Here is a 20,726-nt window from a genome sequence, read left to right on the forward strand (position 1 = left end):
GTGTGGTGTGTCTGTGTGTGTGTCTATCTGTGTGGTGTGTGTGTGTCTGTCTGTGGTATGCGTGTCTGTGTGTGGTGTCTGTCAGTGCGTGTGTGTGTGTGTCAATGTGTGTGTATATGTGTGTGTGGTGTTATGTCTCTGTCAGTGTGTGTCTGTGTGTGGTGTGTATCTGTGCGTTGTGTGTGGGTGTGTCTGTATGTGTCTATGTGTGTGTCTGTCAGTGTGTGTGTGTGTCTGTGTGTGTATGTGTGTGTTTGTCAGTGTGTGTATGTCTGTGTGTGTGTGTGGTGTTATGTCTCTGTCAGTGTATGTGTGTGTGTTTATGTGTCTGTCAGTGTGTGTGTGTATGTGTGTGTTTGTCAGTGTGTGTATGTCTGTGTGTGTGTGTGGTGTTATGTCTCTGTCAGTGTATGTGTGTGTGTGTGTCTGTCAGTGTGTGTATGTCTGTGTGTGTGTGTGTATGTATGTGTGTGTGTGTCTGTCAGTGTATGTGTGTGTGTGTCTGTCAGTGTGTGTATGTCTGTGTGTGTGTGTATGTGTGTGTGTGTCTGTCTGTGTATGTGTGTGTGTGTCTGTCAGTGTGTGTATGTCTGTGTGTGTGTGTGTGTGTATGTCTGTGTGTGTGTGTGTGTGTCTGTGTGGTGCTGTAGCTTACATCCAGAGCTCCGCGCATGCTAAGCATGTCCTCTGCCATTGAGCCCACTCCACCAGGGAGGCTTTCATGCGGGAGCAGAGATGAGGGGTGTCTAACACAACTAGGAGGACCTCCTGGAGGAGACACAACGCTGAGGACTCAGTGACATGACAGCAGCCACCCAGGCAGTCTGTGAGAGGCCACTGACACACTGGCATCCCAAACCACAGAAACAGCAAGACATCAAGATCATCTGTCACCAAGCGTGAGATGGACAGATATGGCCACCCAGTGAGGAGGAGGGGGAGAGAAAGTGAGAGGAAGAACGAGGAGAGGAGAGGGAGGAAAGAGAGAAAGAGGGTGTCACACTCACCCCCCCCCCCCAGTTTGTTCCGAAGCACACATAACCAGCCTGCATACGCTTCCCGCTAAAGCGTACAAGGGTCAAGCTTTGGCCTTGGACCCAGCCCCAGCTGCTCTATTTTAGGCTCCGCTGATAGCCCAGGGTGGGGCTGGCAGGTTCGGATACGGCCATTCTTTATGAATCCAGCACCACCGCCCTCCTGGCAGCCCAGTGGCATCCCTGGCAGGTGACAGATTGGCGAGGGGGTTGGGCAAGTGAGTGGGGCTGGAAAGAATTAGATGCCGGGGAGAGCCCAGACTCTCTGGGCAGAGAGGCAGCGTGGCCAGGAGCGTCAGAGTGGGTTCTGTGGGCCGCAGACTAAAGAGCCAATCAACACTGCTCGTCCTCCGGGTGCCCAAGGCCCTCTGTTCCTCGCCAGTCGTGTGTCCTAGAAGCGAAGAGGGGACAGGCAGCTGCTGACAGAGTCAACAGTGGGTGCCAGCTCGGCAGGCCGGCCGGGGCAGGCTGGACATTGGCTGCGCCCTCCATGCCCCAGCAACACTGGCTGTTGGGCGGAGCTGCCAGGTGAGAGGACAAAGGGCTGCAATGAATGAGCTTTTTCCTCATTTTCTGGGCTCTGATGCCCAAGTGAGAATTAAGCTGCGGGAGGCAACCCTGAGTGCCCCAGAGGCTAGCGCCCGCCCGGGTTTACTCTCAACACTTGTTTCTATGTCGGAAATTTGCTGATTGCATTTGGCAGGCAGGGAACAAGTATTAAATCTGATAATGCCTGCTGCCACCGAGGCAGAGCCATCTGTCCCAGGGATCTGTGTGCCGATGAGAGCACTCCATCATGAAGGCAATAAACCCTTGCCAGCCCAAGGGCCGAGACGGGGCAGGCTGAGGTACAACCTTCTGGGTCCCCTCACCATCCCTGTGGGTGCTTTCTCCTTAGGAGACATCGCCCAAGGGCCTGGAAAAACACAGGAAGAGGGTCAGCCAAGCCGATGGGGGCTGTGGCCCAGGCTACCTCCCCCTGACATGTGGAGTGGAGAAGGTGGAGGACTCCGGGGTTGTCTACAGCCAGACCCACGCTGGAGTTATCGCTGGGGAAGCCAAACAACAATGCCTCGCTGTGTCCTGGCACAGGCCAGAGACTCGAAAGGCAGAAGAAGGCCAACGAGATGGCTCTGAGAAGCCATGTGTAGAGAGAACTGATTCCAGCAAGTTGTCCTCTGATCCCCACATGCATGACATGGCGTGTGTGAGCACGCGTGCGCATGCACACACACACACACACACACACACACACACACACACACACTGTACTGTAATAAAAAAAAGAAAAAAATATTTATAAGCAGAAAAGGCCCCCAAAGGTATCAAAAGCTAAATAAGCCAAACAAATGAACAAAAGCTGCTCCTAACACATAGGAAATGTCTCTACCTACCTAATCTAATCCATCTCGAGGTCCTATTCAAATGCCCTTCTCTTGGGGGACAGGGTCTTGCTATGTAGCACAGGCTGTCTTCAAAGGTGGCGCCACCCTCCTGCCCCCCCTTCCTGAATGCTGGGATACAGGAGTGTGCCGCCACACCTGGCTTTCACAGTCTGTGACCCCCCTCACAGTCATAGGTAGCCACAGATGTTTTACTTAGATTTCTCCATCACTGGACTTCCCAACCCTAGAACCAGGGTGACCATTTGGTAGTAATTGTCACCTGAGAGCCATTGCTTTAGAGTCCAGAGCAAGACAGCAGGGTTCAAATCCTCATGCTGTGAGAAACTGGCTGAGAGACTCTGGGGAAAGTTAACTAACCTGGCTCAGCACCAAGGTAAATGGGAATATGAGTGTCTACCCAATGAATTACAATGCACAGAATTACATCTCAATATACCCTCTGCCCACCCCACTGCCCGCCCCCTGCCCGCCCCCCTGCCCTCCCCTCCCCACCCCACTGCCCACCCACTGCCCGCCCCCTGCCCGACCCACTGCCCACCCTTAAGGGTCCTTTAGGGATTAAACAAGAGAATGGAAAATGCCTGCCCATAGCCAGATGTGTACAGTGGTCGCTAGGTGGGCAATGTTGTTAGCAGACTTGATCATGAGTCTCCATGACCCACAGCCTGCCCATAGCCAGCGAACATTAGGATCAATAAACATATTCTGGGCAGCTCAGACCCACAGACTTGGCCTGTCTGGAATTTCAAACTCAGGAGTGCTCAGCTGACTAATTACGTTTGGAGAAAACTATATGAACCTCCCGAGGATTAACAGCTATCTGCAAAGTCAGCACTCAGGGACAAACGATCATTACACACAGGCACCACCAGTATCAGGGGCCCTAATTACTAACACTCAGTGTCACTAGAGCCTGCATGCTTGAGATGCTGTAAGAGCCTTGTTCCTGGGATGTTACAGGGCAGCATCCCAGTGAGGACCAAATCTCCCACCATGGCCATCTTCACCCAGGTGGCTGCAGAGAATCAAGTACCTTCAGTCCCCCAATGGGCAATGTTGCCCCCAAATGGAGAAAAATCACTCCTAGAAGAGGCTTCTCACACCCTTTTCAGATTTAATCTCTCTCTCTCTCTCTCTCTCTCTCTGTGTATGTGTGTGTGCACGCACGCGCACACATGTATACATGCCTGGAGTTATCGGTGGTTCTGAGCCACCTAACATGCATGCTGGGAAACAAATTCAGGTCTTCTGCAAAGAGAAACAAGCACTCTTAACTGTTGACCCAAATGCAGCCTCTTTGGCCCCTTTTAACATTAGTTTTTAAGTTAGTGTACAAAAAAAAAATTGGTTTCATTATAACATTATCACATTATAACATTATCATAATAACATTATCATAATAATTTGCTCATATTCAACCCATCACCCTCATCTGCCCCCTTCCTGTTCTTGTTGCTGCCCCGTGTATAATAAATATCACACACACACACACACACACACACACACACACACACACACACACACTGACCCTTGTCTGAAACATCTTAGCTGTGGCATCTTCTGAGCTCATGCTTTGCTCTCAGATGACTGGACACAGAGCCTCTTCCAGAAGCAGATGCTGCTAAAGAGCCCCCAACCCAGTCAGCCACAGCTAACATGGCCCCTCGAACTCACACACACACTTGCACAAGGCAGTTGTGGGGCAAACCTTCTAGAGGGTGCCTAGCCCTGACCCAAGGATGGCCCACCTTGGGCTGGAAGACATGGTTCTCCTTCCCCAGGTGGTCCACGATCCCAAAGATGCAGAGCGGTCCAGCGAAGCCCAGCAGGTCAGCCAGGATGCGGAATGTGCTGCTGAGGATCAGGCGTCTCCCAAAGGCATGGCACAGAGCCCTCCAGATGGCCCGGGCACCTTGTGGGCTTTGTGTGTCCTTCCGCTGCCAAGAGAGTGCCACAGTTAGGTCAGAGTGTGTCCGGGCTCAGCTATGGAGAGTCCCTCCTCTGTCACCCCTGAACCCTGCTGCCTGGGGAAACCCTGTGGACAGGCAAACTTCAGTAAGGAATCATGCTGTTGATGAAGGCATGACAGGGCGGTTCGGGTGGGGAATCCGAGGCCAGAGGCCAGTAGAGGGTCATGTGATCGGCACCTGGATTGGTGCCTGCTATACCACGTTTCAGTGTTTCCTTGAGTACCCGGCAGACACAGTGAAAGAACTCTGTACAGGGAGCCCAGAGTCCTGGGCGGGGCATGGAAGTTCTCAAAACCTCCGGACCTGGTAAGAGCTGACCTCAGCCTGACTAAATCCACAGAAACCGTGTAGGGACCAGGCCAGCACCTTGCCCTCCACATTGGGTGGAAACCCTCATCACGGCAACCACTGACTTCAAAGTGAACGGCAGAGAGGATGGGTGGAGGAGTCACACAGAGCCATATCCCTTCCCAAGCCTCCATTTCCCCAGTTTGACAGTGAGCGCTGTGGACATTCTGACCCAGACTTCAAGGGCCATTCCAACCATGACCTTCCTGTGAATATTTGGTCCCAGACTTCTCCTGTGCCACCCAGGGTAAGCTCTTTGCCTCCCCAGGGGTTTGGCCTACTGCCCTCCAAAACTGTCTGGGTGGTGTGTCTGGGCCCACTGACCGCCTGCGCATCGAAGGCCATGCAGAGGCGCTGATAGTTGGTGAGGGCTCTCATGGCAATGGGCAGCTTGCCGATGGCCCGCAGGTCGATGGGCTTCTTGTGGGCTGTCTTGATGAAGGCATTCATCCACCAGTAGGTCCCCTTTGACAGCAGGTTAACGAAGGGCTGTAGAAAGCGGACACCCAGGTCCTGCAGGTCCTCGGGGGGCTTCACTTCCCGTGGCGTCTTGAAGAAGATGTACCTCTGTGGGGGGCACAGGAGTGAGCGGCAGGGGTGGAGGGTGGGCAAGCACACACCCTTCTTCACTGCCCACCAAGAGATGCGGCCATCTGTGGCCTCCAGGAAAAGGGCCCCTGGGCCTCCTTGCACCGTGGCGGGGGAGGAACAGGGTCACCACTGTGTTTTGTACAGGGTGATGATTAGTGTTGACTGTCAGCATCTCCTAGGAGGTGGGCCTCTGGATCCACACTGGGTTAATTGAGGAGGAAAATCTACCCACATGTGGGTGGCATCATTCTAGGATTGGTACTGAGTACAGAGGAGAAAGCAGGGGCTAGAGAGGGCAATCATTTGTTAAGAGCATCTACCGCTCTTGCAGAGGACCCCAGTTTGGTTCTGAGCACACAATGGATGGCTTACAACTGTTTACAACTCCAGCTCCAGGGTTTGTGATGGTCTCTATAGGCTCCTGCACTTGTGTACAACAGTGACCCCCACCCCAGACACACACACACACCACACACACACACACACACACATCACACACACCACACACACACATACACATACATACACACATACACACACACCACACACACATCACACACACCACACACACACATACACATACATACACACATACACACACACCACACATACACACACACTTCACACACACACCACACACACACCACACACACACATACACACACACACATACACACACACCACACACACATACACACACCACACACACACACACACCACACACACATACACACACCACACACACACACATACACACACCACACACACACACACATACACACATACATACACACACACACATACACACACCACACACACACATCACACATACATACACACACACACACAGTTCTGTTTGACCTGTCACTCGTTATGTAACCCTGGAATTCACAGAGATCTGACTGCCTCTGTCCCCTAAGTGCTGGGATTAAAGGTGTGCGCCAGTGTGCTTGGCTAATGTAAAAGCTTTCCTATAAATTTCAAGTCCTCCTAGAAAGAGGGAGCGGAAGAGGAATGAGCTGGGCACCAGCCAGCTCTCCCCTCTCCCTGATTCCTAACTGTGGTGCAGTGTGACCCAGTGGCTTCACCCTCCCGCCGCCCCCGCAAGCCCTGCAAACCCTCCTGCCGCCCCAGCAAGCCCTGCAACCCTCCCGCCGCCCCCCCAAGCCCTGCAAACCCTCCTGCCGCCCCCCAAGCCCTGCAAACCCTCCTGCCGCCCCAGCAAGCCCTGCAAACCCTCCCTCCCTCCCCAGCAAGCCCACTGCAAACCCTCCCTCCCTCCCCAGCAAGCCCACTGCAAACCCTCCCTCCCTCCCCAGCAAGCCCACTGCAAACCCTCCCTCCCTCCCCAGCAAGCCCACTGCAAACCCTCCCTCCCCAGATGCTTTTATCAGCTACTCACTAATACCTACTGAGCTTGCAGAGCTTGAAGTCATGTGAACCCGGTTCAAATCCCGCCTCCTGAACATGCTAGCAAACTTGTCTGACACATTATTAAGGGGAGTGAGGCGTACAACCCAGGGTCGCTGTGAGCATCAGTTGTGGGAAGAAATGTGTGGCGGTTAGCTCTCCTGGGGACCACTAACTAAAAGCAGAAAAGCCGACAGGCAAATTCAAGAGCACTTTGCAACTGCCGAAGGCCCAAATGAGAAAGGGCCGCCACTGCCATGAGGGCCGGAGGCAGGCAAAGGGCTGTCTCACTGCAGGGAACTTGCACCTTTCTGCCTGCGGTCTGTGACACTGGTTTCATTTTAAAATGCATGTATACCGTTTGCTTGAGCGATTCCCTTCCTTGCCTTCTCTCCCACAGACCAGAGTGGCAGTACATGGAGAGAGGAAAGCATGCTCAATACATTATCTGTGAAATTGAGAAGTCAGCAGCGAAGTGAATGGCCGCCCACAGAACACGAGCTCATCTGTACAGTGGAACGGCATGCAGCCACTACCAGACTGGACTTGCACCTCAGGCAGCTTGGAGGAAGTCCTGAGACATGCTGGAGGAGGGGAGTGTGACACATAACGCAGTATATAATGTGACCCTTTTCATGAAACAAATATTGAAGGGGAAAACATTTACTTTTGTGGGTTGAGGGAAAGCCACTAAGGGGATATTTGTTTAGCTGGATGTGGGTGATGTCACGTCAATGGAAATAATATGGCGAGTAAGTAGGCTGTTAGTTTGAGCTACCTGGGAAATCAGGGCTGGGGTCGGGGTGAGGAGAAGGCGCTACTCTAGGGTGGAGAAGAAAGAGAGATGGAAAAAACGAAGGATGACAGACCAAAAGACACAGGTAGGCACTCGGAGGCTGAGGCGGGAGGACAGAAAGTTCGACGGTAGCCTGGGCTACAGAGTGGGATCTTGTCTCAAAAACCAAACCAAAAAAAAAAAAAAAAAAAAAAACCAGACCATAAAAGTCACAAGAGCAGTGGACTCTGCTCACTCATGATGCTCCACTGAGCATCCAACAAGAGAAGCGGAGAAAGCAGGCCCTTACGCTTCCTCTTCTCTGCAAGAGCCAGCCCACCCTCCTCCTTCCCCCTCTCTCTGGGTACCTGGGGTGGAGGGCTGGGGTCTGACGGAACGGCTCCCCTGAATTCTACCCATGGTCCCAGTGCCCTGTCCAGTGCAAGAAAAGCCATGGAGGTCTCTTGAGCTTTGCCGAACGGCAGCAGCGCCCATGGGCAAAGCATGCCTGGGGTCAGAGCTGCACTTCCCACATCCCTGCTTACCCTCACCCTGATGACATTGACCTCCACGAGCAGCAACATTCCATACAGAATCACCAGAAGCCCCGTGAGGCAGAAGCGCAGCTGAGAGAAGCCGATGGCGTGGTCATAGAACTTGACAAACTTGATGGTCTTAGTGATGAAGGCCAGGGTCCAATAGATGAGCAGAGCTGAGGAGGAGAGAGTATGGGGTGCTGAGCACGGCATGCGTGTACCTCTACACGCATGCAAGAACTGGGAAAAGAGAAAAACGCGTGTTCAGGAGGCGTGGGGCACTCAAACACACCCTTGGTAAGCGGGTATGCATGCATGACTATTACATTACCCCTCGCCTCAGCCAATCGATGAGTTGACTTGAGACAGAGTCTCATGATGTATCTGAAAATGACCTTGAACTTCTCTGGTATGGATCTGAAAATGACCTTGAACTTGGCAATTTTATGGCCTCCACTTGCCAAGTGCTGTGATCCCAAGTGTGAGTCACCACAGCTGTCCCTACTGACCCTTTGAGATTCGGGACAGGCATTCTAACATTCATGACAGACGTACTTAGAAACACTGGGATCGTGAGTCCAACGGGTCAGGCAAATATCAGTGAGGACAGGGAGATAGATGGCTTCTCACCGTCAACCGAGTTACAGGCACTTTAAACACATTTTCTCATTTGTTCCTTACTACAGCTGTGAGAGGGACAAGCAGCTTGTCATACCTGTCTCAACCAGTCAAGGGGACTAAGGTTCAGCAGGCTGGGTAGCCCATGCAAGGTCACAGCAGCATTAATTGGTTCACCAGTCTATGGTGACTGCAGGTGGAATTCCCAAGCTGGGAACATCTTAATGATCATCAATCCTGCCTGTTTGCTTTAGGTAAGGACACCGAGGCCCAGAGAGATGAAGAGGTGAATTAGGCATGTTCACTGTCCGCTTGTAATGGCCAAGAGGTGAAGGGAGGCCCAGGACCCTGTCCTTACAGCACAGAGTCCATACCACCCCAATATTGTTCCCCTGGAAGCCTGGGTCTATGGGGAACTCAAGAACACTGATTTTCAGAACCATGGGGCAGTGCGGTACAGTGGTTAGGGGTGGAACACTGCAGCCAGACTCACCCAGATTTACACCTAACAGCTGGATGGCCTTAGGTAAACCACAGAGCACCATGTCTGTGGCCCAGGATAGCTGTGCATGCAGCCCAACACAAAATCACAAACGTACTTAAAAAACACCATGGATTTTGTTTGGTAAGTCGTTGAAGAGCCCTCAAGTGTAGACTTTGACGATGGCGATATCACATTGTAATGCCCAAGGTTGAACACACGAGGCGCTGTAACCGTCTCAGACCTGAGTTTCCTTACCCATCAATGGCAGCAGTGACAGCATTGCCCAAAGGTGTGTGGAAAGCATTTAGCACAGGCAGTCTGGCGTGCAGTGTGACTGCTCTTTGGGCATTGGCTGTGACATTTTTATGAGGGTGGATTTCAGATTCGGGGCAGTCTGCTTCAGAAGCCCCGGGGGATTCTGTCCTAGGCCCTCGCCCTTCCTCCCAAACTGCCAACTTATTGTCAGCCTGTGATAGCAATCCGCAACACAGCTGGTTAAGGGGCCCTGGGGAGGTGTTGATGTGGGGCCCCTCCAGCACCCCTTGTCCCTAGAGTCATAGTACAATGAGGCCAGCTTCAGAGCTCCTGCCCCCAAGCCAGGCCACCGTGACCTCCACCCCTGAGTCATCAGGCCATCCTTTAAGAAAAAGATGGGATCTGTTTGGCCTGGCTGTGGGTTGAGAAGCAGGTTAAGACAGCAGGCCTCATCGTGTGGCCAGGACTTATGTGGGCATAGGAAAAAAGGGAAAGGACCCTCGGGAGTATGGTGGTGGCCCTCACTGTGCCGGGGGGTCCACAGGTGGAGGCCACCCCTGGCATGCATTATTTCCCATGCATCGACTATCTTTTGCCCAGGATGACAGGGCCACCTCCTGGGACAGAGACCTGAGCTGTGCCTCTGTGTCTGTCCCGCTGGGACTCTCCAATAATCTGTGATTTAGGCAAGAAGGACTCAGTGTTCCCACCTGGATGGGAAACCACAGTTCAAAGAGCCCAAGTGTCCTCTGCAAGGGCACAGAGGCGTTAGTGGTGGAGCCAGGGTGAGCCCAGGGGTCCTACCTCGCAGTGCCAACCTCCGACCTGACACTGGACGCAGCCGTGCCCACCGGCTGCTTGGCATCGGGCTGAGAGCAGCAGGAGTCAGGCAGTAGGTGTGAGTGTGGATGTGGAGAGTTCTAGGCTCTCCTCAGTGCCACATCCCTCCCTCAGCTGCTCTGAGCAGTCCACCTGCATATTCTGAACCCACCCACCGCTCTCTACCCTCAGGGCACCACCTTGGGGACTCTGACCTTCAGAGTCATACATACGGTCATGTTCAAAAGCCCCACCGCACCCACACAGTCACAACTGCTGATCACAATACCCAAGGCCAGGTGTGTGGCACACATCCACAATCCTAGTATTCGGGATGAGGGTCAGGGGTTCAAAGTCAGCCTTAGCTACACAGTGAGCTTAAAACTTACCTGGTCAACGTGAGATCCTTCCTGTCTCAAGGAAACCAACCAAACAACAAAAGCAAAAATGAAAAAATTCAAAGCAAAGAAATCTCCACAATAATAATGATGATGATGATGGTAATAGTGGAAGAAACCCAAATGTCCCCCGATAGATGAATGGACAGCAGGACGTAGTACAGCCAGGTAATGGAATAGTACCAGCCTTAGAGGAAGGAAACTCTGACACATGCTGCAACATGGATAGAGCGCACTGAATAATTATCCTAAGTGAAGCAAGTTCCTGTAGTGTTTAAAGGAAAACGGCTCCCGTAGGGCCCATGGGGTGGCACTATTAGGAGGCGTGGCTCTGTTGTGGGAGCAAGTGTGTCATGGGGGTGGGCTTTGAGGTCTCTGAAGCTCAAGCCAGGCCTAGTGTGTCGCACATCCTCCTGTGCTGTCTACAGATGTGGATGTAGAGCTCTCGGCTACCTCTCCAGCACCGAGTGCCTGCATGCTTCCGGCCACGACGATAATGGACTACACCTCTGAACTGTAAATCAGCCCCAGTTAAATGTTGTCCTTTATTAGAGCTGCCTTGTGTGTCTTCACAGCAATAGACACCCTAACTAAGACAGCTACAAAAGGTTAAAAAGTCCTTAATGGGGTTTTATAAAGCCAGGCAGTAGAATGCTAGGCCCACTGGCTAGGGGATGGAGAAGCAGGGCCTTACTGTTTGCTGGGTTAGAGCTTTGGTTTGGGAGGGCGGAAGGCGCTGGAGGTGGGCAGTGCCGACAGTTGCATGGCTGTGTGAATGTCCTTAATCCCACAGCAATGCGTGCATAACAGCTGACATGGGCAATACTGTTACACACACATGGAATCACATACAACACACACACACACAACCCAAAGAGGCAAGAGAACCTTGTTTGAGGCCAGTCAGGGAGACCTCGTCACAAAAGTAGGAAGAAATGAAGGAGCAACAACAGCAGCCAAGACAAAAGGCAAACGACGGCTCATCACTCCTGGGAGAGGACCAAGTTGGCCCCCTTCCTGCCTCCCCTACCCCGCTGCCCTTTCTCGGATCCCTGAGCACTGGGCTTGGCCATGTGGGCCTCACTGCCAGGCATGCTCAGGTCAAGGCCTCTGCAGGCTGACTCTGCAGGAGGCTCCCTGACCGCCCTGCCCAGGTAGCCACACCCCCCACTCTCCTCCCTGCACCCAACTTGCTTTCCTCCACAGCATCCTCAGCACCTGTTCCCTTGGTTAATTTGCCATCTTTGCCCATCTGTCTCCTCCTCCAGACCACAAGCTCCATGGAGGCAGAGGCCTTCTCTTTATTTCTCATTCCCAGCCTGGGATGGTGCCTGGAGTAAGTGCTCAGAAAATGCTGGCTGAAGGAGGAAAGGCCTTCCCCATCCTCACCGATCAAAAGCTTGGGGAAGTTGGAGGTCTCGATGTTATGGTAGTAGACCACAGAGGTGATGGCAGCCAGGAATGCCATCCCAGCTGGCATGTACAGGTGGAGGTGGCGGGATTCTGTCACCCTGTGATGGGAGAAGACAGAGAGAATCAGGGAGAGGATGTGCAGCGCAGGCCTGGATGCTGATGGCAGTTTGCTGGGTGTCTGCCCCAGGCCCAGCCTGACTCTAACTACCCGATGAACAGTCAATTGTTTAATGAAGCCCCTGTGAGGTGGGCGCCCAGTCAGCCTATTCACATGCCCAAGGCCACGCCTTTGTCCTCCTCTTGTGGGCTGGGCCAGAGACTACTAGATGGTGCCCTCCTGCTTTGCCTCCCAAAGGCCCCTGTGCTGGCAGGAGGGGAGTGCGGTGACAGTCAAGCCACATTAGGAGCCAGAGTCTCCTCCCAGACCTCAGCTTCAGCCAAGGAGTGTCCACGGTTGCCTTAGCTTTCCTGACCATGCTCTTCCGACAGACAGCAAAACACAGACCCAGCCCCAGCCCAACACCAAAGGCCCAGGCAACAGGGCCTCCAGCAACCTCTCTAGTACCGCCCAACCTGTCCTTTCTATGCCAGCAGGTCCATTTCAGCCTCCGGCTTCAATAATGCCCTTGCTTGTTCTACTGCTGGATCCAGCAGGCCGAGTGTCTTTACCCTGCAAGCACAGGCGAAGTCCAGAGCTGCTATCTGACTCAACAGTCCACAGAAGGGCTACTCCAGATGGCCTGAAGGCTGAGGGAGGGTAAGAAACCAGGGGAGTGGGCAACCAGGGAAAGCTCCCCAGAGGGTGTGGAACCGGGTTGGAGTCATGTCGTATGGGAAAGCGAGCCATGCCAGGCGTCTGGGGACTCCGGAGGGACCCAAGTGCATGGAGACAGCATGGCTGTTTACCAAGCAGCCCCCTCCCCTGCTGCTTTGCACAGAGCCACAAATTACCCAGTCCCTAAGAAACAGATGGCGATCAGCTTAAGTGGGCTACCGAGTCCATTCCCCTTTGCCAGGGGTTGGCCTGAGGGTGGCCGTGCAGTCCAGTCTGTAGAGCACGGCCTCCCCGAAAGGAAGTGGCATGGCTGGGTTGCACCTGTCCAAGCTTGCCCCTTCCTTCTTATGGGATTCTTCCAGCAGGGCAGCCTTTGGGTTCAGGAGGAAGGGGTGGCTGACCCACAGAAGAGAGGCAAAGGCTGAGTCCCTGAAGACCACCAAAGTGCAAAATCAACCAGAAAACGTAGATTCCTACAGTTCTTGTTAAGTGAGGCTGTCACTGGTGCCCTTCCAGCCTCGATAGTCTCAGCAGAAGGTCTTGCTAATAGAGGACATGCAAAGGGGCAAAGGCGGGGGACAGGCAATCACTGTCCGGGGAGAGGGCTCTTGCCTCTGTACTAGAAATAATGTTGAAGTAAATTTAATATTAACTATAGTTGGAACAACAATGCCGCAGCATCAGTTATAATAGATCTTAAGTGCTTTGCTGAGTGATGAAATCGCCAAGCAATTAGGAAGTTTTCTTTATGTCTGTCGAGTGTATGGCGAATTGGGAAAACACTCCCTACCGCTTTACCCGTATGTTTTGGCTGCTCTGAACTGACAGGATCACACACAGGCACAAGCCCCAGAGAGGGCAGCTTTACTACAGCGTGTAGATGCCTCAGTTAGTCACGAAATGTGGCTGAACCTGAGTCAGATCCAGGCTGAAGATGGTTGTCTTGCCCGGCTCTGGTCCCACATGCCACAGGCCAGTGTGGACATGGGGACCACTGGGGAGGTCTATGATGCCACCCGTCTGCCTCCCCCCATGTCTCTTCCTTACACTTGCTGACTCAGAATGTCCTCCCCAAAGACCAGAAGCCCAGCGTTCAGCTAGAGGCATGACTTGTGCCTTGGAGGAGACATGCTCAGTGGGCTGGGGTGCAGGTCCAGCTATGCAGGGTGGATGGTCAGAGAGTGAGGGTGGGTGTCTGGCTACTTCTTCCGGGCCCCATGTCCTGGGCATGCATCCTCTGCCCTGTGGCTGGGCTTGGAACCCTGTGTATTTCCCAATTTCATTCTCTTCAAGTAGACAAGTGCCCTTTCACAGGTAGAAAAGGCAACGTCCAGAAAGACTGAGTGACACATAATTCCCACAGCTGGCACTGAGCAGAAGGCTCAGCAGAAGGCTCAGGGCTCCCTTCTCTTCCGTGGGGTATTCCCCTGCCATCCAGCCAATTAGAAGCCAGGGGTATTACTGTCCCAAGGGTTCATAAGCTCCTTTCATCGGCACTCAGTGACATGTTGGAAGGGTCCTAAGGAGGGGTACAGACTGGCCCGTGGCTACAGAAGCATAGGCATGCCTAATGGTATTCTTGTTGGTCTGGAAGGCTTTGATCAGCAGTAGGACACGATGCCTTGAGGGTGAGGCATGACGTTGGTGCTGACGCCGGGGACACTAAGGAGCAGGTGGCAGGACAGAAATCCCGCCCCCTAGGGACAGCTGCAGGGATGAACACTGCCTGATTACAGCTCAGCTGAGCTGGACCTCAGATGCTCCAGCCCAATGTCCACGGACAACGGTGACACCACCTCCTGAAACAGACCCTGAGGCTGAGCGATGCCTCCTTTCTGTCTTAAAGACGGCTGCTCCCTATCCCCTCCTGCCACATTCTGAGGTCACACTGTGGTCACCCCTTACCTCTCCGACCCGTCCTGCCTCTGACTTGACCAAACACACACTTGGCCTCTCACTTGGGAGTGCCGTGCCAAGGGCATCTCTCCTGGGCCCGAAACCCAGTCAAATCCAACTCAGCCAGGCAGGCACTCTGCCATCCAGACGCCTCCTCGTGAGTCCCAGATCTGATTCCCATCCTCAGCCCCATGGCTCCCTTCCATGTGCCAACCGATTCAGCCTTCCCCGTTCCTCCTGCGCCTGGTGGCTAGCCTCAGTCCCAAGGCCATCTCCACACACCCAGCTTCCTCCAGGCCTCATCTCATGAGTGCCCAGCTCATGCTTGTAACCCGTGCCGTGGTCTGTCCCTGGTCCCTCTAGCTCCAGTGCCGCAGTCCCCCACTCCTTAGCCCCTTCCTCTGCCTGTCAGAGCACTTGTCATCCTGCCGGGCTCAGCTGCAAAGCCCCCTCCACCAGGAACCGTCTAACACTGCCCTCTCCTCTCCTCCCAGGCCATGTCCTTGCGGTATGATTTTATTTATCCCCCGGATTCAATTTGCAGGGCTTTTGTGTGCCCTGCACTGTGAATACAGAGGACCAGCACCTAAGGCCTCACCAGACATCCATGGAACCTTCCTGGCAGCTTTGCCAACTGAAACATGGACACACATTCTGGTCTGTAGGCGAGGGAAGGGAAGGGGTGGGTGTGGGGAGACTAAGGGAGCTAGACGTAGAGGCAGGTGGGACTGTACTGTGACAAATATGAGTGTCCAGACATCCAGAGACCAAGTTTTTTTCAAGACAGGGTTTCTCTGTGTAGAAGCCCTAGTTGCCTTAGAACTGGCTCTGTAGACCAGGCTGCCCTTGAAACTCAGAGATCCGCCAGCCTCTGCCTCTGGAGTGCTGGGATTACGCTATCATCACCCGCCCCAGGAACTTAATCTTGTAAATGAACGAGAACCAAGGAAAAGCCTCCCGTGAGAACAGGCGGTGAGTCTAACCCTCTCACCCACCCACTCACTTGAGGAAGGGACCAGGGATTTTCTGTGGTAGCCGGGAACACTTTGACAGGCTCTAGAATGGGTTTCCAGGGTTCTGGCACATCTGCATTCCCTTTACCCTCCTGGCTGGTGTGTGTGTGTGTGTGTGTGTGTGTGTGTGTGTGTGTGTTTGTGTATGTGTAGGGCCTGGCAGAGCTCATACCAGGCAAAGGGTTATGGGACCTAAATGCTGTTGGTGTGTGTAGGGCCTGTGAGCGGGCACAGGAAGGGCCTCCTTGGGCTTCTGAAGTCCCCTAGAGCAGATCCACTCACTTACCCATCAGACAGGATACCCTCAGCGATCTCACACACGAGGACAAAGAGCAAAATGAAGGTGAGAATCCAGCGCAGGTTGTGCCCTGGGAAGTGGAGCCAGGTGCTGTGATGGATATGCACCTTGGAGCTCTGGCTGCCCCATCCTGCAGGGAGAGATGCAGGAGGTGGGAAGGCGGCCTGGGGAGGCACGCACACTCGGGATACGAGACTACAGACAAAGCCTGCTTCCCCACTGCTGAGCATACAAACCAAATGTCTAAGTACAAAGCCTGGACCCACAGCTGGTCCTAAACAGGTACCACACTGGCCTCTTGTGTGACAGGCTAACCATCCATTTCCCATACACATATGGGCATGTATACCCTATTTTCTTTCTGTTTCTGCTAATCATTGATCTTTGTCGGTAACCAGCAACTTCCTTCAGTAGCAGCGTTTTATTTTTCAGACAGGGTCTGAGCTGCCAGCACTAGCCTTGAACTTCCTATGTAGCTGAGTATGACCTTAACCCCCTGATCCACCTGCCTCAGCCTCTGGGGAACTGGGATTGTCAATTCAGTTTGATGGCCACCCCAAAGAATGTTTTAAGTTTGGCTGTTTCTCGTAATTAAAGTAAATGAACAGTTGAGGAATTACATCAACGCCCTCTATGAACAGAGCTGATTGGCCCAGGAGAGTCAAGGTACTGGGAGAGGAGGGAACCCGGGCAGCCAACTTTGTAGACCACTTTCTGGTAAGCGCGCTGGGAGACCAATGGGGTTGCTAAATCTGATCCGAGCTGATCCACAGTCCTGGAGAAGTTGCACTCGGACGACTCGAGTTTTGTGGGGTGCTGGGGTACCGGCCCCTGAAGTCTATCTCCTCGGGCCCAGGAGGCTTCTGCCCATGTCCCAGCTACACCGGGACAGCTCACGGCCTTCACCATCAACCTCCCCATCTGCGGCCAGCGCTCCCGTCAGAGTCCAGCTGTTACAGTGACAGCTCTGGCCCTGGGTAGGGGTGGCCCGGCTCCCGCCGGCTACGACACTCAGGGTGTGGCCGGCCCCCTCCCGATCTTCCCGGATCGTGCGGAACCCCATCCCGGGTCAGGCTCTGCGGTGGCAAAACTTGGGGAATCCCTAGAGTCGTGAGTGCCCGCCGCGTTCCGCGCGGGTTCGGGGCTGGGGGCGGGGGGTGGGGAGGGAGCAAGGGCGGAGACGCAGAGCAGAGGACCTAGGGAGGCTGGCAGGCCGGTGCGGGACCGCCGGGGCCGCGCGCCCTTCCCCCGCGCGCCCTCCCGCCTTCCGCCGCGGCGCAGGCTCACCGATGAAGAGGATGGGGAAGGTGATGAAGAGCAGGAAAACGTGCGGCACCACGTTGAGCGCGTCCACGAAGCAGCCGTTGTTGAGGACGCCCTGGTCCACCCGGTAGGCGGCCGAGTGGTTCTCGGTACCGCAGAAGGCCAAGGGCATGGCGGCGCGCGCACGGGCTCGGCTCCGGCTCCGGCTCCGGCTCCGCGCGTCTCCCGCGCCTCTGTGCCTCGCGGCTCCCAGAACTCCCGCAGGCCCGCCCCGCCCAGCCCCGCCCCGCCCAGCCCAGCCCCGCCCCCACCTGCCGCTGGGCCCCGCCCCATCCCGCCCGCCCGCCGCTCTGGTGGGAAGAGGGAGGGTGGGGTCTCATCTCACCCAATGCGCACGTGCGCTGGGTGCGCAGGCCTCGGGTGCCTTGAGTGGCAGCCGTAACCGAGATGATCCCGGTAAGCCCTGAGTGCGTGGATTTGGAATGCCCGCGAGTAAATTCGCCGGAGCACCGCTGAGATGGATGTAAGGACGGGTCCCCATGGGAACAGAGTGGCACAAACCTGCACCCGATTCCGTCCAGAGAAACTGAAAAACTTGAATTTAAGAGCGTGCTTGGGAATTCTCCAAATATCTCAGGCGTGCAAAGTTGCAGAGGGACCTCACAGCCTGTGCTGATCCTTCCCCAAAGGAAAGCAAGGTGCTTACATGACTAACCCGAGGTCTCCTTGCTAGCAGGTGGGAAGCTAGCCTAAACCAGGTCCTCTGCTCTTGTGATGATTAGATATTTTTTTTAATAGTCACAAGTTTTATTCAAATACAATGCTATTTTATTTTATTTAGCTGAGATTTCACCATCCATAGATTTGGGTATCTAACAGACACCCTGGGGGGAAATCCCCTATTGAAACACAGTAGCAATTTTACATACATAATACACACCGCAAAATACTAAACGCCTACTTCCATCTTGTTGTATAATCCTACGAAATATATTTTATTTTGTTTACTTTTTATATCCTGACCACAGTTCCTGCCCCTTCTCCCAGTCCTTCCAACTCTCCTCCCCACCCTATCCACCCCTCTTCCGTTTCTCTGAGGAGGAGAAAGCCCAGGGCTCCCATGGATATTAACCAGCCATGGTATTTCAAGTTGCAGTAAGACTGGACACCCCCTCTCCTGTTAAGGCTGGACAAGACAACCCAGGAAGAGGAAAGTGTCCCAGGGCAGGCAACAGAGTCACCAAGTTACTGTAACATATATGCACAGGGCCTAAGTCAGTCATGAAGGCTCCCTGGCTGGCAGTTCGGTCTCTGTGAGCTCTGTGAGCCCAATTTAGTTCACTCTGTGGATTTTCGTGTGGTGTTCTGGACCCCTCTGGTTCCTACAATCCTTCCTCCCCCTCGTATACAGGGTTCCCCCAGCCCCGCCTAATGTTTGACTGTGGGTCTCCGCATCTGCTCCCATCAGTTGCTGGATGAAGCCTCTCTGATTACAACTGGGCGAGGCACCTACCTGTGAGCATAGCAGAGTATCATCATGAGTCATTTCAGTGACTTCTTTTTTATGCCGGTTGTGTTGGGCTCTATCCTAGGTCTCTGGGCTGTCCAGCCTCTGGGTCCTGGCCCCCCAGACAGTGTCAGGCGTGGGTCTTAGGAAACATTGTAGGCTGAGGGTTTGAGGCTGGGCTGATGTCCAATCCCTCTGCTGGAAGTCTTGCCTAGTTCTTGGAGGTGATTGGCTCAGACTCCATTGCTAGGATTCTTAGCTAGGGGCATCCTCATAGATTCCTGGGAGTTTCTATTGCACTAGATTTCCCAGAGACCCCCATTCTAGTTGTTTAGTATTCTCTCTCCATCCTCCCCCTCATCTGATTCCCCCCCTTCCCATCTTCACCCCCTGTCCACTGGAGAGGTCCATTCTGCTTCCCCTTCACGGTGAGATTCATGCATTCCCCCCTCCCCCAGCCCTCCTTGTTACTTAACTTCTCTCAGTCTGTGGCTTGAGGCATAGTTATCCTTACTTTAGTTAATATCCACTTATGAGTGAGTACACACCATGTTTGTCTTTCTGGGTGGTCTGGGTTACCTCACTCAGGGTGATCTTTTCTAGTTCCGTCCATTTGCCGGCAGATTTCATGATGTCATTGTTTTTAACAGCTAAGTGATACTCCATTGTGTAAATGTACCACATCTTCTTTATCTGTTCTTAGGTTGAGGGACATCTGGGTTGTTTCCCAGTTTCTAGTTATTGTGATAAAGCTGCTATGAGCGTAATTGAGCAAGTGTGCTTGTGGTAGGATGGAGAGTCCTTTGGGGACATGCCCAGGAGAGGCATAGCTGAGTCTTGAAAAATTTCCAATTTTCTGAGAAACCGCCATATTGGTTCCAAAGTGTCTGTACAAGTTTTCACTCCCACAGGCAGTGGAGGAGCGTTCCCCTTGTCCCACGCCCTCACCAGCATGAGCTGTCACTTGTGTTTCTTATCTGGCCATTCTGACAGGTGTAAAATGGACTCTCAGAGTCATTTTGATTTGCACTTCTCCGATGGCTCAGGATAATGAACATTTTTTAAAGTGCTTTTCAGCCATTTGATATCCCTCTGTTGAGACTTCTGTTTAGATCTGTACTAAATTTTTAATTGAATTATTTGGTTTGTTGATATCTAGTTTCTTGAGTTCTTTGTATAATTTGGAAATCAACCTTTATTAGATATGGGGTTGGTAAAGATCTTTTCCCATTCCGTAGGCTGCTGTTTTGTCCTAATGATGGTGTTTTTTGCCTTACAGAAGCTTTTCAGTTTTATGAGGTCCCTTTTATTAATTGTCCATCTTAGTGCCTGTGCTATTGGCGTCCTGTTCAGGAAGTGGTCTCCTGTACGAATCCGTTCAAGGTTATTTCCCACTTTGAGGTCTTTGATCCACTTGGACTTGAGTTTTGTGCATGGGGACAGATGTGGATCTATTCTTCTACATAGTGACATCCAGTTAGACCCAGCACCATTTGTTGAAGAAGCTTTCTTTTTTCCATTGTATAATTTTTGCTTCTTAATCAAAAATCAAGTGGCCATAGGTGTGTGGATTTACTTCTGGGTCTTTGATTTGATTGCATTGATTCACATGTCTGTTTTTATGTCAATACCGTGTGTGTGTGTGTGTGTGTGTGTGTGTGTGTTTACTACTATTGCTGTGTAGTACAGCTTGAAAGTAGGGGTGACGATATCTCCGGAAGTTATTTTATTGTACAGGATTGTCTGGATGTTTTGTCTTTCCATATGAAGCTGAGTATTGTTCTTTCAAGGTTTGTAAAGAAATGTGTTGGCATTTTTATAGAAATTGCCTTGAATCTTTAGATTCCTTTTGGTAAGATGGCCATTTTTGCTGTGTTAATCCTATTTCTCTATGAGCATGGAAGATCTTTCCATCTT

At 52.9% G+C, this 20,726-nt stretch overlaps 1 protein-coding gene across 1 annotated transcript in view; it reads right to left on the reverse strand.

Moving 5' to 3' along the window:
• Window positions 1-17,501, reverse strand: part of Abcc8 (ATP binding cassette subfamily C member 8) — a 71,906-nt gene extending 54,405 nt beyond the window's left edge. The window contains exons 1-6 of the mRNA XM_051174291.1: window positions 17,327-17,501; window positions 16,028-16,169; window positions 12,034-12,155; window positions 8,080-8,246; window positions 5,083-5,325; window positions 4,189-4,377 (exon numbers count right to left, since the gene is read on the reverse strand). Of these exons, the coding sequence (XP_051030248.1) occupies window positions 4,189-4,377; window positions 5,083-5,325; window positions 8,080-8,246; window positions 12,034-12,155; window positions 16,028-16,169; window positions 17,327-17,474 (1,011 nt within the window). The 5' untranslated portion in view covers window positions 17,475-17,501. The remainder of the gene's footprint in view (window positions 1-4,188; window positions 4,378-5,082; window positions 5,326-8,079; window positions 8,247-12,033; window positions 12,156-16,027; window positions 16,170-17,326) is intronic.
• Between the last annotated feature and the right edge of the window lie 3,225 nt (window positions 17,502-20,726).

This window comes from Phodopus roborovskii, unplaced genomic scaffold, assembly GCF_943737965.1.
Source record: "Phodopus roborovskii unplaced genomic scaffold, PHOROB, whole genome shotgun sequence".
Taxonomy (NCBI): domain Eukaryota; kingdom Metazoa; phylum Chordata; class Mammalia; order Rodentia; family Cricetidae; genus Phodopus; species Phodopus roborovskii.